Source organism: Myxocyprinus asiaticus, chromosome 5, assembly GCF_019703515.2.
Source record: "Myxocyprinus asiaticus isolate MX2 ecotype Aquarium Trade chromosome 5, UBuf_Myxa_2, whole genome shotgun sequence".
Lineage (NCBI taxonomy): Eukaryota > Metazoa > Chordata > Actinopteri > Cypriniformes > Catostomidae > Myxocyprinus > Myxocyprinus asiaticus.
Genome location: NC_059348.1, coordinates 6,087,066 through 6,101,451, shown reverse-complemented (window position 1 = coordinate 6,101,451; position 14,386 = coordinate 6,087,066). Strand labels below are relative to the sequence as shown.

Genomic DNA, 14,386 nt, shown 5'->3' with positions numbered 1-14,386 from the left:
TTTAATATTCGTTATGAGATGCGCTGAACTACAGCAAACAAATGTGTTGAACTGCTTTAAGTTTTGTTACTTTAATCTTTATGAACATGATGTTACTTTTATAAATAATGAAGAATGGACACCAACCTCTTTGTTCCTCAGTATCTTCATTTTTCATGACATTTGAACTGCATGATTCTGGATAACTCATGTCCTCACTCTCTTCTTTAATAAACATCATTTTACAATGTTTTATCCCGCAGATCTCAGTTGAAACACCTGGAGTTATTCCTGTTCGTGTTGAAACAAGTCTTCGTTTAGGATGATGAGAATACTGGCGACATTTATAAACATGAATCAGATGCTCGAATAATGTAGAAACAAACAAAACAACAATGCCAGAAGTTTCTGCAGGTTTATGAGTATTAATAGAGAAGATCGTTTACAGGTTTGTACGTCTCTGCAAACGTGTGCTAAACATAATAAAATATGGAAACTTTGGTGCATTTATTTGTTCAAAAGTTAATGTTTATCTCAACTCTGCAAATATCTCAGAGCGCCGCCATGTTTGAGTGACGTCCTAAAACAGCGTCTCGTAGGGGACATTCTGAACCGCTTGTTGTGGAAAACGCTTAATGTGGCTTGTGTACAACAACACGGGTTCTCAAACTTAAATAAATCATACCCCAGATAGCCTGAATTATTAATATTAAACTATGAAATAATGTCACAACTCGCCCGCCGTCTCCTCCTCTGGAGTGAGACAGATTAGGCACTGTTTGGCGCATTACCGCCATCCATGTGCACCTGGTTATGTTTTAAAATCGGGGAGCATTTAAATGACAATTTTTTTTTTTAATTAAAAAAAAAATTTCTGCATTTTTACACCACCTAACCTCTTGTATTAAGTCAAGAAAGAGCCACCTGCACTAGTCTTATATTATTAAATTATTATTGGGAATCACAAGAAAGTTTCAGAGCGACAGAGACACAGAGAGTTGGTTACAAGTATAGGGGACGTTGAGAAACAGATCAATTATCTGGAGACATCAGAGAGGGAATCAGCGGCTAACCCGCTAGCGAATAACACAGATTTGCAGTGCATCTGGGAAAAGTTGGAAGACCTTGAGAATCGCAATCGGTGAAACAATGTCCGAATTTTTGGAATTCCTGAGAATGAAGAAGGCCGAGATATGGTGAAATTCCTAGACGGGCTCTTCCTGAGTCTGCTCGACATAACAGGCCGTAAGCTGGAAATTGAGCAAGCTCGCAGGGTCCCGGCTCAGAGATCAGCAGAGGGAGACAGGCCCCAAGAAATTCTGGGCAAATTTCTGAGATCATCCGATAAGGATCTCATTTTACACGAGGCGAGGAGTAAAGGAAGGCTTTCTTGGAAGAACCACAACATTTTCTTGTTCTCAGACTTTGCGAATTTGACAAGAGAGAAGCGTGATCGATGCAAGTAATGCAAGAAACTCTTACATCAACGGAAGATCGCTTTTGCACTGATGATTCCGGCCAAACTTAGAACAGATGCTAAGTATGGCCGCAAAGTATTTGTATGTCCCCAGCAAGCATTGTCTTTCATAAAGTCATTTTGTAATGAGTAAGCCATGGTGTGATTCTCATGTTGCTGCCAAGTGAGCCTGACTCACTGCACATTCACTTGACTGTCCGAGGAAGCTGGGAGCCTTTTTTGTTTCTTTTTGTGTTGGTTCCGCCAAGCGGCTGGAGTTTGTTTTATGGAATAACATTCCTTCAAGAACTTTTGCATTGATGGAGGGTCGCTTTTACCCTGAAGTTCCCGGCCAGATTGAGAATAGATGCTAAGGATGGCCGCAAATTATTTACTTGTCCCCAACAAGCATTGTCCTTTATAAAGTCAAGGGAATGAGTGATTCATTGTGTGGCGCTCGCTCTGCAGTCTAGTGGACCTGACTCACTGAACATTCACTTGACCGTCTGAGAAAAATGGGAGCCTTCTTTGTTTCTTTTTGTGCTGGTTCAACCTAGCAGCTGCAGTTTGTGTTGTGGAATAACACTCCTACAGGACAGTTGTGGATGAATCTGCATTTTCTTTGTGCTTATGCCTCCTTTTGGATGGAGTTTGTTTTGTGGAATGTATTTTTGCAGGACATTGGAATGATTAGGTCATATGTTGCACTTATGAAACAGCTGGCTCACTGAACATACATTTGACTGTCCGAGGAAACTGTTTTTTTATTTTTAATTTTTTTATTTATTAAATTTCTTTTGTGTGTGTGCTGGTGCCGCTAGAGGCTGGAGCTTGTTTGAGGAGGAACACACCTTAGGGACAGTATGTGGATGAATCTACATGTTCTTTGTGATTATTCTGCCTATTGGCTGGAGTTTGTTTTATAGATTTTCTTCTGTTATGTAATTCTGTCTCACAAAATTTGTATAGAAGCACTGGACTTGAGCAATCCGATGGCAAAGTTGTCACTGGGGCTCTCGTAGGCGTACACAGACTGTTTGAGTATAGAGGGATGGACGCCGGTTGGCGCTGTCGTGCGCTGTTTTTTTTTTTTTTTTTTTTTTTTTAGTTCGTGGTTTGAATGTTGCACTAATGTTGGAATGTGGTCTTTATAATCTTGTTTTTGACACACAATCTGTTTATTCTAATATGTCAAAATGTCAAATGTTAATATGAGTGAATTGTCTCTCTCCACGTGGAATGTGAATGGGTTGGGGTACCCCATAAAAAGAAGGAAGGTTATTTCTATTCTTAAAAGTAAGAAATATCATATTGTGTTTCTTCAAGAAACACATCTTTCTCCGCAGGAAACTGAAAAATTTTGAAAGATATGGGGTGGACATGTTTTCTTTAGTGCTGGCTCAAGTAAGAGCAGGGAAGTCATTACATTGATAAGTAAATATCTACAATTCAAATGTCTCAAACAGATTAAAGATAAATTAGGAAGAGTCATTATTGTTTTAGCAGAAATTCAGGGGCAAAGGTTGATTTGGGATAATATTTACACATCTAATGTTGATGATCAGGGACCCGGTGCTGGCCTGTTTGAAGGCGTTCAAACAGAAAACAGCGGTTCAACTGAAACTTTTTCAGAGGCTCCTGGGGCATATGGCATCCTCGGCGGTGGCCACCCCGCTCGGGTTGATGCATATGAGGCCGCTTCAGCACTGGCTCCAAACTCGAGTCCCGAGATGGGCATGGCGCCACGGGACACGTCGCGTGGTCATCACGCCGGTCTGTCACCATCTTTTCAGCCCTTGGACCGACCTGTCGTTTCTATGGGCAGGCGTTCCTATAGAACTGGTCACCAGGCGTGTCGTGGTCATGACAGACGCCTCCAAAATGGGCTGGGGCACTGTTTGCAACGGGCACGCAGCCGCCGGCCTCTGGATGGGTCCGCGACTGCATTGGCACATCAACTGCCTCGAGTTGTTGGCAGTTCTGCTCGCCCTGCAGAGGTTTCAGCCGTTGATCCAGGGCAAGCACGTGTTAGTTCAGACAGACAGCACGACAACGGTAGCATATGTCAACCGCCAAGGCGGTCTCTGCTCTCATTGTATGTCACATCTCGCCCACGTCTCCTCCTCTGGAGTCAGCAGCACTTTAAGTCACTGCAAGCCACTCACATCCCGGGCAACCTCAACACTACAGCGGATGTGCTGTCACGACAGGTTACCCTCAGGGGAGAGTGGAGACTCCACCCTCAGGTGGTCCAGCTGACTTGGAGTTGATTCGACAGGCACAGATGCACCTGTTCGCCTCCCAAGAATCCTCCCCACTGCCCGCTCTGGTACACCCTGACCGAGAAGTTTATATGGAATCATTAAAGAATGGAAAGCTTCCACCAACCATGACACAAGCCCGAATCAGTCTGATGCTTAAAAAGGACAATGATCCAAGTGAGTGTAAGAGCTACCGTCCAATTTCCCTGATCCAGCTAGGCTTTAAAATATTGTCAAAAATTCTGGCTAACCAATTGAGTAAAGTTATGACATCTCTTATACATATAGATCAGGTGGGTTTTATTCGGGGCCGCAGCTCTTCTGATAACATTAGGCGCTGCATCAATATAATGTGGTCAGTGGTGAATGATCAGACTCCGGTCACTGCCATCTCACTTCACTGCCATCTCCAACCCCACTAGATCTATACCTTGCCTCCACAGAATCATTAATTCCTTTTCTAAGTTCTCAGGATACGATTGGTCTAAATCCGAAGCTTTGGCTCTGACAGCGTACTGCCCAGTAACGGCTTTTCAGCCAGGTGCCTTTTAGTGGCCCAAACAGGGCATTAAGTATTTGGGCATTTTATTCCTAGAAAATTTGTCTGATTTAGCTAGAGTTAATTTTGACCCCTTAATAAAAAGGTTTTCGAGCGATGTGGGCAGGTGGGCTTCATTATATTTATCTATGATTGGGAAGGTTAATGTTATTAAAATGAATTGTATTCCAAAATGTAACTACCTGTTACAATCTCTCCCTCTCTCTTATTTCAAGCAATATGATAGCATAGCGAAGTCCTTCATTTGGAATGGTAAGCGTCCCAGATTACATTTCAATAAGCTACATAGGCCGATTGACAAAGTTGGGCTAGGCCTACCCAAGATTTTGTTTTATTATTATGCATTTTGTCTCCGACATTTGGCTTATTGGTCTCTTCCAACTGAGAGAGCCCCTCCCTGGTTTTGTATTGAACAGGTTTTTGCCCCTATTTTGCATTGCAAAGCCTATCTATCAAACTAACCGGTGAAGTTAAGTCACACCATTATCTCGCATTTGCACTCGGTGTGGACAAAAGTGTCCAGTGTTTAATTTGGACATTTATTTAAATGTTGCCTCAAGCATATGGCTGTACCCCAAATTATGTTTTAATAAGTCCCCTTTTTGCTGGTCAGAGTGGATCGTGAAGGGGGTTACTACACTCGGCGACCTATATGAGAGTGGAGTGTTGAGATCCTTTGAAAATTTGGTTCAACATTTTGGGATTCCCAGATCTCAGTTCTGTAAGTATTTACAGCTGTGCCACCTGCTCTGTACTGTATTTGGGAGTAGTTTACACCACCCTAAAGCGGTGGATACTCTGGGAGTGGTGATTACTGCTTTTGGAAAAGGTCATGAGGCATCAGTGTATTACTCTCTTAAGAGATTATGGGAAAAAGATTTAAACTTGGTTTTGGAGGAGGGAGTGTGGGCTAGGATTCTAAATAACATCAAGTCTGCATCTAGAGATGCAAGGGTGCGCCTTATGCAATTCAAGATTTTACATAGATTGTATTGGACCCCCTCTAGATTGTATAGGCTTGGTCTTAAAGATACACCCACCTGCTGGTGATGTCAATCAGAATATGGAGACACAAACCATGTCTTTTGGGGGGGTGTTATGATCCACTCAAATTTTATTTTGCCCCAGACTCTGTATTTTATGTGACGGGGCGGTCATTAATATGGAGAATAAGCATATACAAAACTGGGTCCTAACTAGCGTTATGATCACAGATAGATTTAAGGGGTTGGAAGTCAGCTGGAGCACCCCCATTTCAGGAGTGGTGTTCGAAGATGGGCAGTGTGGCAGCTTTTGAAGAGGGGTCATCCAGAAGACTGGGGAAATTAGACTTTTTTGTGGGGAAATGGGGCAAATATCTGGGTTTTTTGGAGGGCTCTTGGGGAGGGACAGTGGAGAGAGAGGTGTAGTGGATGTGTGAAATTATTATGATTATAGACACACACAAAAAAAAAAAAAAATACATATATATATATATATATATATATATATATATATATATATATATATATATATATATATATGTATTTATTTATTTATTTATTTTTTTTTGTGTGTCTATAGTCATGTGACCACTGGGGTGTTGTTGGGGGTCGGGCTGGGGTTGGGATTGGGGAGGGAGTTGGTAGCTAGTGAGTTGGTAGCTTCACTAGTTCATTTATCAAGTAGCTTTTCAGTAGCAAAGCCACTATATTGATAATGGTTTCCCGATAGCGTTGCAACTTAAGCTTCACGATCATCTTAACTCGCTCGTTATTTTACGATGAAGTAACGCCTGTTTCATAACAAGCACGTAGGTCGCTTGTTATAAAGTTGAACTTAAGTGCTTCGTTACGAGAGCTGTCCGGTTCAAAGGTGCTAATATGGAAGCAAATCTGCCTCACCAGATTTTGAAATTTATAAGCCATTGAATTTCTAGCACTGAATTTTTCAGCATTGAAACTATGTATGTTCATTTTTTGCCTCTGAATTAAACTCTTCAGAATTTAAATAACTCATTTTCACTTTTATTTTTCAGTGTTCACAAATTCAGAATCAAAAATTCAAGTCTAAAAATTCAAATCATTTATATTCGAGTTGCCCGAATTCGATAGGCCAAATTCAGATGCCAAAATTCGGTGTTAAAAATTTCAGATGAAACATCAGGGACACCAAGGATAAGCAATCGAATCTGGATGAAATTGAACCAACAACATCCAGTCAAGTTCCGCTCCATTGTTCACGTGACGCCGATGGTTGAAATTTCAGGAATCACAACAACCCCAAACGATGGGGCTTCGGCGAGTGTATTAACTGTTTTATTTGTAAGATTCAGTAACAGGTAATACCTGACACGTTGCACATTAACAGAATTTATTGGACAGTATCTACGCAGAACTTTTAATGAGGTGGCATTCATTAAAATGTTGTTAGCATAGACATGCAGGGACGGCCAATAATGTAACTGTAACCAAACACTTAATATTATGCTTATTAAAGTTTAGTAACGTTTAAAACTTCATCTTTGTGCTACTGATTTGTAATATCCTTCTTATTTTTTCTGTGCTGTATTTGTGATGACTGTATTACTAACATCGTCTGAAAGACAACTTGATATCTCAAATCAAGATATGGGGTAAAGTATCAAACTTCAATTCATGTACATATGGCTTATTTTTACTTATCAATTCTAGACTTATTGATGGTTAATAAATATTCTTGGATTCCGCAGAGAACAGAGGCAGGGAGGTCACAGCAGTTCAGCCAGAAAGACCATCAACTCAAATGGAAATAACCAGATTAAGACTTAAAGCACAAGTTAATTATTTTAAACGCAAGCGGTATGTATACATATTTTGGCATACTGTTGATTTGTACAGGCAAAATTCCACCTGTTACTTACAGTAAGTAATGATACACATAGTATTGTGTTGCATGCTCTACTTCTTACCAATATTGCAGACATTCAAATCTAAGTTAGTGAACTGTGGAATAAAAGCATTTGATGTTTTGTGACCATCAGTAAAATAAAGACCTGTTTCACTTTTAGGCTAATAAATAAAAAAATATCATGGTTTTTGAAGTGCCACGTTTTTCTATTTTAATCTGTCATGCAAGGAATGTTCAAAAACGCTTATTGTAACACTGTCGTCTTTTAATGTAATTCGAAAAAAACAGATAATGGGATAGTAGTGATAGTTGTTTTAACACTTATTTTCTATAGGTCCTTTCCAGCAATTTTTACCAAGGGCCGAGGAAAGAGGCGCTTGTTCCAGCCAAGAGACTTAAACCACTTGAAGTGGCTTTCTAATTGTCGCCAAAGCAGTGTGAAAAAACTCCAAACGAGCAGGAGCAAATAGTCCATTTGCAGGCAGGGTTGGGCCGTAGGACTTCTTATCTAGATGAGAGCACAAAATATGAAGAGGTAATAACATGCAATTAGTTATTTAGGCTAGCTGTACAAAAAACAAGAATCCATATGTTGTATTCTGATATACTGTGAAGCACACATCTCAAATAGGTTTGGTGTAGAACCAAAGATACAGTTTAAAGTTAAATGGACAAAACTCATGGTTAGGGTTAATTATGAATTAGGATGAATGCCATTTTGAGGATACCTTTATATCCAAAGTACCTCACAGAAACATAAGTTCATAGATTGTGGAATGAGTGAATCAAACCTCTATTCTTTTAAGTGCTGGTAACATTCTCTACTAGACATTTGGTTTAACCAAGCTACCTTGTTTCAGAATATTAATCTTAAATACATGGCAAAATATTTTTTTCCCCAAGGACTTGCTAGTTTGTCATATACTTTTTAGCTTACAGTTATGTGATGCCCTCAAAGTTTTATTTCCAAAACTGGGGACAGTTACTGGTGGGTGGCTGCTTTACAAATCTTCAGATAGACCAACACAAGTTTGTGTGTTAGTGTTGCTCATTCATAAAAAAGTACACATGCTGCAGCTAACTGAACATTATGCAACACACACAGTTACTTTATTCCAACAGATGGTATCCAAATAAAACTTTAAAAGGTTCTCTTCAAAATTCTATCTATGTTGAATTTAAGAATTGTTTGTGAACATTTATTAGGTCATGTCTAACTGCAAATCAGCAGCTGCAAACTAATTGATTAATTGTAACAACTGTATTTGTAAAAGTATAGTCAAAAAAACCTTGACTTATTGTTTTGTCTTCATGACTCATTTAGGTGACTTGTAGTCAGACAAGAATTCTAGTTGCTTTGACTTAACTTCTAGATATAATTTATACCCAATAAAGTGTTACAAGTTTGCAATCTAATTTTCCTCTGCAATATTTTCAACAGGCGGATGGGGTAGCCGAAAACTCTCTCTTGTGGCTCCTGATGATACTGGCTGTACAGGCAGGATCGTGAAGGCTGCAAGTCGTGGGGGTAAAAATCTGTTCATAGCCCCAATTCAAGAAGAACTCAGCACAAATCCCCTACAACCTAACTGATGAAGCATTTAGTAGCATGCCAAAAGCCACATGTCAGAAGTGTGGAGTAGCAGTTCCCCTGCATCTCCTGACAGAACACATCATGTCTTGTGGTGTCATTTATGTTGGCAGTGACGATAGCCTGGATAGAGGTGAGCTTGAAGACAGAAAATCTAAGAATTCTTCATTTAAGCTTTTGTTAGCATACAATATAGTATTAAACACCAGAATAAATTCAGAAATAGTTTATTTGAAAATAACACTGTTGTTCTTGCTTGTAACTTCAGTTTCTCAACAGCAACTATGCAGCAGTGTCCTGTCTGCACAGAAATGTTTCCCACTGATTTTGAGGTACATGCTTTTTCATGTGGGGAAATGTATTCATTTACTTTTAATTGTTGATGTTTTTTTCTCTCATCAGCAATTGTCTTACTCTTTGTTTTACACACACAGTGCAAGTGTAACACACAAAAAAAAAAATGTATGTGGGTAGTACAGGAAATGAGGTGATGCATGAAAGTACTGTCAGTGAGGAAGAGCAAGCAGCAATACCTGGACCGTCCGGAACTTGTGTAACAGTTACAGATGGTAGGTGCTGCTCAGGGTTAGAAGTGGTGTAGGAAAGTTAAGGAAGGTTATAGTGCAGTAAAAATTGGCATGCCACAAAGCATGGCCAGCTCTTGGTGTAAGCCATGAATTGTTTACATTAAAAAGCTACCTTGGTATGTAGCATAGCAGTAATTTAATATTACAACAATTTCAATTATAATACTTTTCAATCTCAGCACAATCTTCAAAGCTCAGCATTATGGAGTGCCAGAGTGGTTGTCCCATTAACTCACGTGTTCATACATACATACATATATATATATATATATAGAAGTCAATGAATTTTGCTAATGTTACATTTTTATGCCTAAGTAAGGCTTGATGGCTTTAACTTGTGATTTGAATCTACAGTACATGTTAATGTTTTTTTTTTTTTTGCTATATACCATGTGTCTATTACAAGTTTATCGTAACTTAGTTGGTTTGCTTTACCCTGAAAGTTCAAAGGATTCTACATGTATAATGCCAATATTGATGGGAACTGGGGGTCTCCAGTCCATCACAGTGCTAACACATACAGTCTGACAACCATTCACACTCACATTTATACTTAAAGGCAATTAAGAGTTAGCAGTATTAACCTGCATGTCTTTGTATTGTAGAAGGACGCTTATTACTTGTATTGTTTTTGTTATTTACATTTTTAATAACTTGAACAGCAAACTCCAATGTTACGTAGCTTTTTGAAGGAGAGCCTAACCATTTAGTCCCCTCAGCAACTCACTTTCTTGTGGAAAGCGATATGTTCCTTGTGGCGGGGAGAGTGGTAGGCAGTAGAGCCTCAAATGTAAACAGGGTTGGGAGGGTTACTTTTGAAATGTATTCCACTACAGATGACAGAATAAATGATGTAAAATGTAATTTGTAATGTATTCCATTAGATTACTCAAGGTCAGTATTGTCTTCTAAATACTTTGGATTACTTCTTCAGCACTGGTAGATTTTTTCACTTGTTTTGACTATAAAAACTCTGCCAGTACAGTAAGACAAAATACACATGTTAAAAATACATTCTCTGAAAAACCTAAATATCTTATGCAGTGTTGTATCTAAACAAGATAAATCAAACTGATCTTGTTTTAAGGATTTTTAGATATTTTTACAGGAAAACAATACAAAAATTATAATCAAGAATATGATTTTTGCCCTAATATCAAAGGTCTTACTAGAAAAAAAGAAATTATGATCCAACGTGAATTTTCTTGATAAAAAACATGATCGTGCCTGGTAACATGTGCATGTAAAATGGCTAGAAATAAAATTTTAGTTCAGTGTAAAGCTGACAATTTACACAAGGTTTATTTCTATTTCTTCTGCTCCAAACTTACTTCAAACGTACTTCTCTGTCTGCTCGTATGAATGTAACACATCATAAGAAAGTGTTTCACCGCTGTTCAAATGCACTTTGGATCGCATCATTTATATGTATAAATGTTTTCCATCTGAAAGGACTAAATATTAGATGAAACAAATGACAATAAAATGCAAAGTAATCTCTTCAGTAATCAAAATACTTTTTAAATGTAACTGTATTCTAAATACCAATGATTTAAATTGTAACTGTAGTGGAATACAGTTACTTATATTTTGTATTTTATATACGTAATCCTGTTACATGTATTGCGTTACTCCCCAACCCTGAATATAGGTTGTAGGGGATTTGTGCTGATTTCCTCTTGAATTGGGGCTAAGAACAGATTTTTACCCCCACGACTTGCAGCCTTCACGATCCTGCCTGTACGGCCAGTATCATCAGGAGCCACAAGAGAGAGTTTTCGGCTACCCCATCCGCCTGTTGAAAACATTGCAGAGGAAAATTAGATTGCAAACTTTTAGCACTTTATTAGGTATACATTATATCTAGAAGTTAAGTCAAAGCAACTAGAATTCTTGTCTGACTACAGTTCAGACTAAAGAAGTCATCTAAATGAGTCATGAAGACAAAACAATAAGTCAAGGTTTTTTTGACTATACTTTTACAAATACAGTTGTTACAATTAAACAATTAGTTTGCAGCTGCTGATTTGCAGTTAGACATGACCTAATAAATGTTCACAAACAATTCTTAAATTCAACATAGATAGAATTTTGAAGAGAACCTTTTAAAGTTTTATTTGGATACCATCTGTTGGAATAAAGTAACTGTGTGTGTTGCATAATGTTCAGTTAGCTGCAGCATGTGTACTTTTTTATGAATGAGCAACACTAACACACAAACTTGTGTTGGTCTATCTGAAGATTTGTAAAGCAGCCACCCACCAGTAACTGTCCCCAGTTTTGGAAATAAAACTTTGAGGGCATCACATAACTGTAAGCTAAAAAGTATATGACAAACTAGCAAGTCCTTGGGGAAAAAAATATTTTGCCATGTATTTAAGATTAATATTCTGAAACAAGGTAGCTTGGTTAAACCAAATGTCTAGTAGAGAATGTTACCAGCACTTAAAAGAATAGAGGTTTGATTCACTCATTCCACAATCTATGAACTTATGTTTCTGTGAGGTACTTTGGATATAAAGGTATCCTCAAAATGGCATTCATCCTAATTCATAATTAACCCTAACCATGAGTTTTGTCCATTTAACTTTAAACTGTATCTTTGTTTCTACACCAAACCTATTTGAGATGTGTGCTTCACAGTATATCAGAATACAACATATGGATTCTTGTTTTTTGTACAGCTAGCCTAAATAACTAATTGCATGTTATTACCTCTTCATATTTTGTGCTCTCATCTAGATAAGAAGTCCTACGGCCCAACCCTGCCTGCAAATGGACTATTTGCTCCTGCTCGTTTGGAGTTTTTTCACACTGCTTTGGCGACAATTAGAAAGCCACTTCAAGTGGTTTAAGTCTCTTGGCTGGAACAAGCGCCTCTTTCCTCGGCCCTTGGTAAAAATTCCTGGAAAGGACCTATAGAAAATAAGTGTTAAAACAACTATCACTACTATCCCATTATCTGTTTTTTTTTTCGAATTACATTAAAAGACGACAGTGTTAAAATAAGCGTTTTTGAACATTCCTTGAATGACACAGATGAAAATAGAAAAACGTGGCACTTCAAAAACCATGATATTTTTTTTTTCATAAACAAATTTCACATTAGCCTAAAAGTGAAACAGGTCTTTATTTTACTGATGGTCACAAAACATCAAATGCTTTTATTCCACAGTTCACTAACTTAGATTTGAATGTCTGCAATATTGGTTAGAAGTAGAGCATGCAACACAATACTATGTGTATCATTACTTACTGTAAGTAACAGGTGGAATTTTGCCTGTACAAATCAACAGTATGCCAAAATATGTATACATACTGCTTGCGTTTAAAATAATTAACTTGTGCTTTAAGTCTTAATCTGGTTATTTCCATTTGAGTTGATGGTCTTTCTGGCTGAACTGCTGTGACCTCCCTGCCTCTGTTCTCTGCGGAATCCAAGAATATTTATTAACCATCAATAAGTCTAGAATTGATAAGTAAAAATAAGCCATATGTACATGAATTGAAGTTTGATACTTTACCCCATATCTTGATTTGAGATATCAAGTTGTCTTTCAGACGATGTTAGTAATACAGTCATCACAAATACAGCACAGAAAAAATAAGAAGGATATTACAAATCAGTAGCACAAAGATGAAGTTTTAAACGTTACTAAACTTTAATAAACATAATATTAAGGGTTTGGTTACAGTTACATTATTGGCCGTCCCTGCATGTCTATGCTAACAACATTTTAATGAACGCCACCTCATTAAAAGTTCTGCGTGGATACTGTCCAATAAATTCTGTTAATGTGCAATGTGTCAGGTATTACCTGTTACTGAATCTTACAAATAAAACAGTTAATACACTCGCCGAAGCCCCATCGTTTGGGGTTGTTGTGATTCCTGAAATTTCAAGCATCGGCGTCACGTGAACAATGGAGAGGAACTTGACTGGATGTTGTTGGTTCGATTTCATCCAGATTCGATTGCTTATCCTTGGTGTCCCTGATGTTTCATCTGAAATTTTTAACACCGAATTTTGGCATCTGAATTTGGCCTATCGAATTCGAGCAACTCGAATATAAATGATTAGAATTTTTAGACTTGAATTTTTGATTCTGAATTTGTTAACATTGAAAAATAAAAGTGAAAATGAGTTATTTAAATTTTGAATAGTTTAATTCAGAGGCAAAAAATGAACATACATAGTTTCAATGCTGAAAAATTCAGTGCTAGAAATTCAATGGCTTTTAAATTTCAAAATCTGGTGAGACAGATTTGCTTCCATATGCTGATCACTTTGGCCAGTATGTCCAGGTGTTTGTCTTCTCAAAATGAAAAGAAGTTGGAAATACTGACAAGCATGGAAGTTGTTTGTAACCTTGTCGAGGAGCCGAAATGCATTACCTAACTATTACAGAATTTAATTAAAGAAATAATGATGGCTTTAGTAAGCTGGAGTTTCAGATGTATTGATGCTCAATCATAGAGATGAATGAAAGTGACACAATAAATGCATGTAACGTGAATATATGCGATGTGAATCATAAGCGACTCTCACGTAGCCTAAAGTTTTTTGGCTGGAAACTGAACAAATGCACAAAGAACAGGATTAAAATGAGGGGCTTCAGTATTGAACTACTTATAAAACTATCTAAATATTAATAGATCATCTGGTTAGTTGAAGGTACTGTGTACTTGTAGCCATTATGCATCATGCAATTTGTTACTGCCTTGTAAAAAGACTAAAGACGAGCTGATCTGAACCAGCCATTGGAGGAAGGAAGAAGAGGAGGAGGAAGAGAGAGTGAGGGAACCTCTCATTGCACACTTTCACTCTAATCTCCTCTATTAACCACATTTTAATTATTTATTAAGGTATATTTATTTAAGTTTTATACTGCATGGTCACATTACTCACAAATGTCTTCTTAAATAATCTGTTTAATAAGAACATGTCGTCTTTCTATTGCCATTACAATTATGCTTATCAAAGAAGGCTAATATAATGTTTTACTGTATTACATGTCTTGTAAATTTACATGTACATATAAAATATAGTATGACTATGGTAATCATATAGCAAAGTACTATGGT

The 14,386-nt window shown here is 37.7% G+C and overlaps 3 protein-coding genes and 1 long non-coding RNA gene across 12 annotated transcripts in view; 2 read left to right on the top strand and 2 right to left on the bottom strand.

Annotated features, from left to right (window-relative positions):
- The window catches only part of LOC127440730 (gastrula zinc finger protein XlCGF57.1-like), a 518,561-nt gene that overhangs the window by 85,890 nt on the left and 418,285 nt on the right, over positions 1-14,386 (top strand). The gene's annotated exons all lie outside the window — the stretch shown is intronic.
- The window catches only part of LOC127440778 (gastrula zinc finger protein XlCGF57.1-like), a 593,771-nt gene that overhangs the window by 414,945 nt on the left and 164,440 nt on the right, over positions 1-14,386 (bottom strand). The window lies entirely within an intron of this gene.
- Positions 1-14,386, bottom strand: part of LOC127440805 (zinc finger protein OZF-like) — a 61,409-nt gene that overhangs the window by 14,621 nt on the left and 32,402 nt on the right. Inside the window, exon 2 of the mRNA XM_051697729.1 lies at positions 127-270. Coding sequence (XP_051553689.1) covers positions 127-220 — 94 coding nt within the window. The 5' untranslated portion in view covers positions 221-270. The remainder of the gene's footprint in view (positions 1-126; positions 271-14,386) is intronic.
- LOC127440918 (uncharacterized) lies at positions 5,885-12,349 on the top strand. The gene is made up of 7 exons (XR_007897228.1): positions 5,885-6,575; positions 6,840-6,869; positions 6,966-7,074; positions 7,458-7,658; positions 8,565-8,847; positions 8,983-9,046; positions 12,044-12,349. It is a non-coding gene; the product is annotated as an uncharacterized LOC127440918 (long non-coding RNA).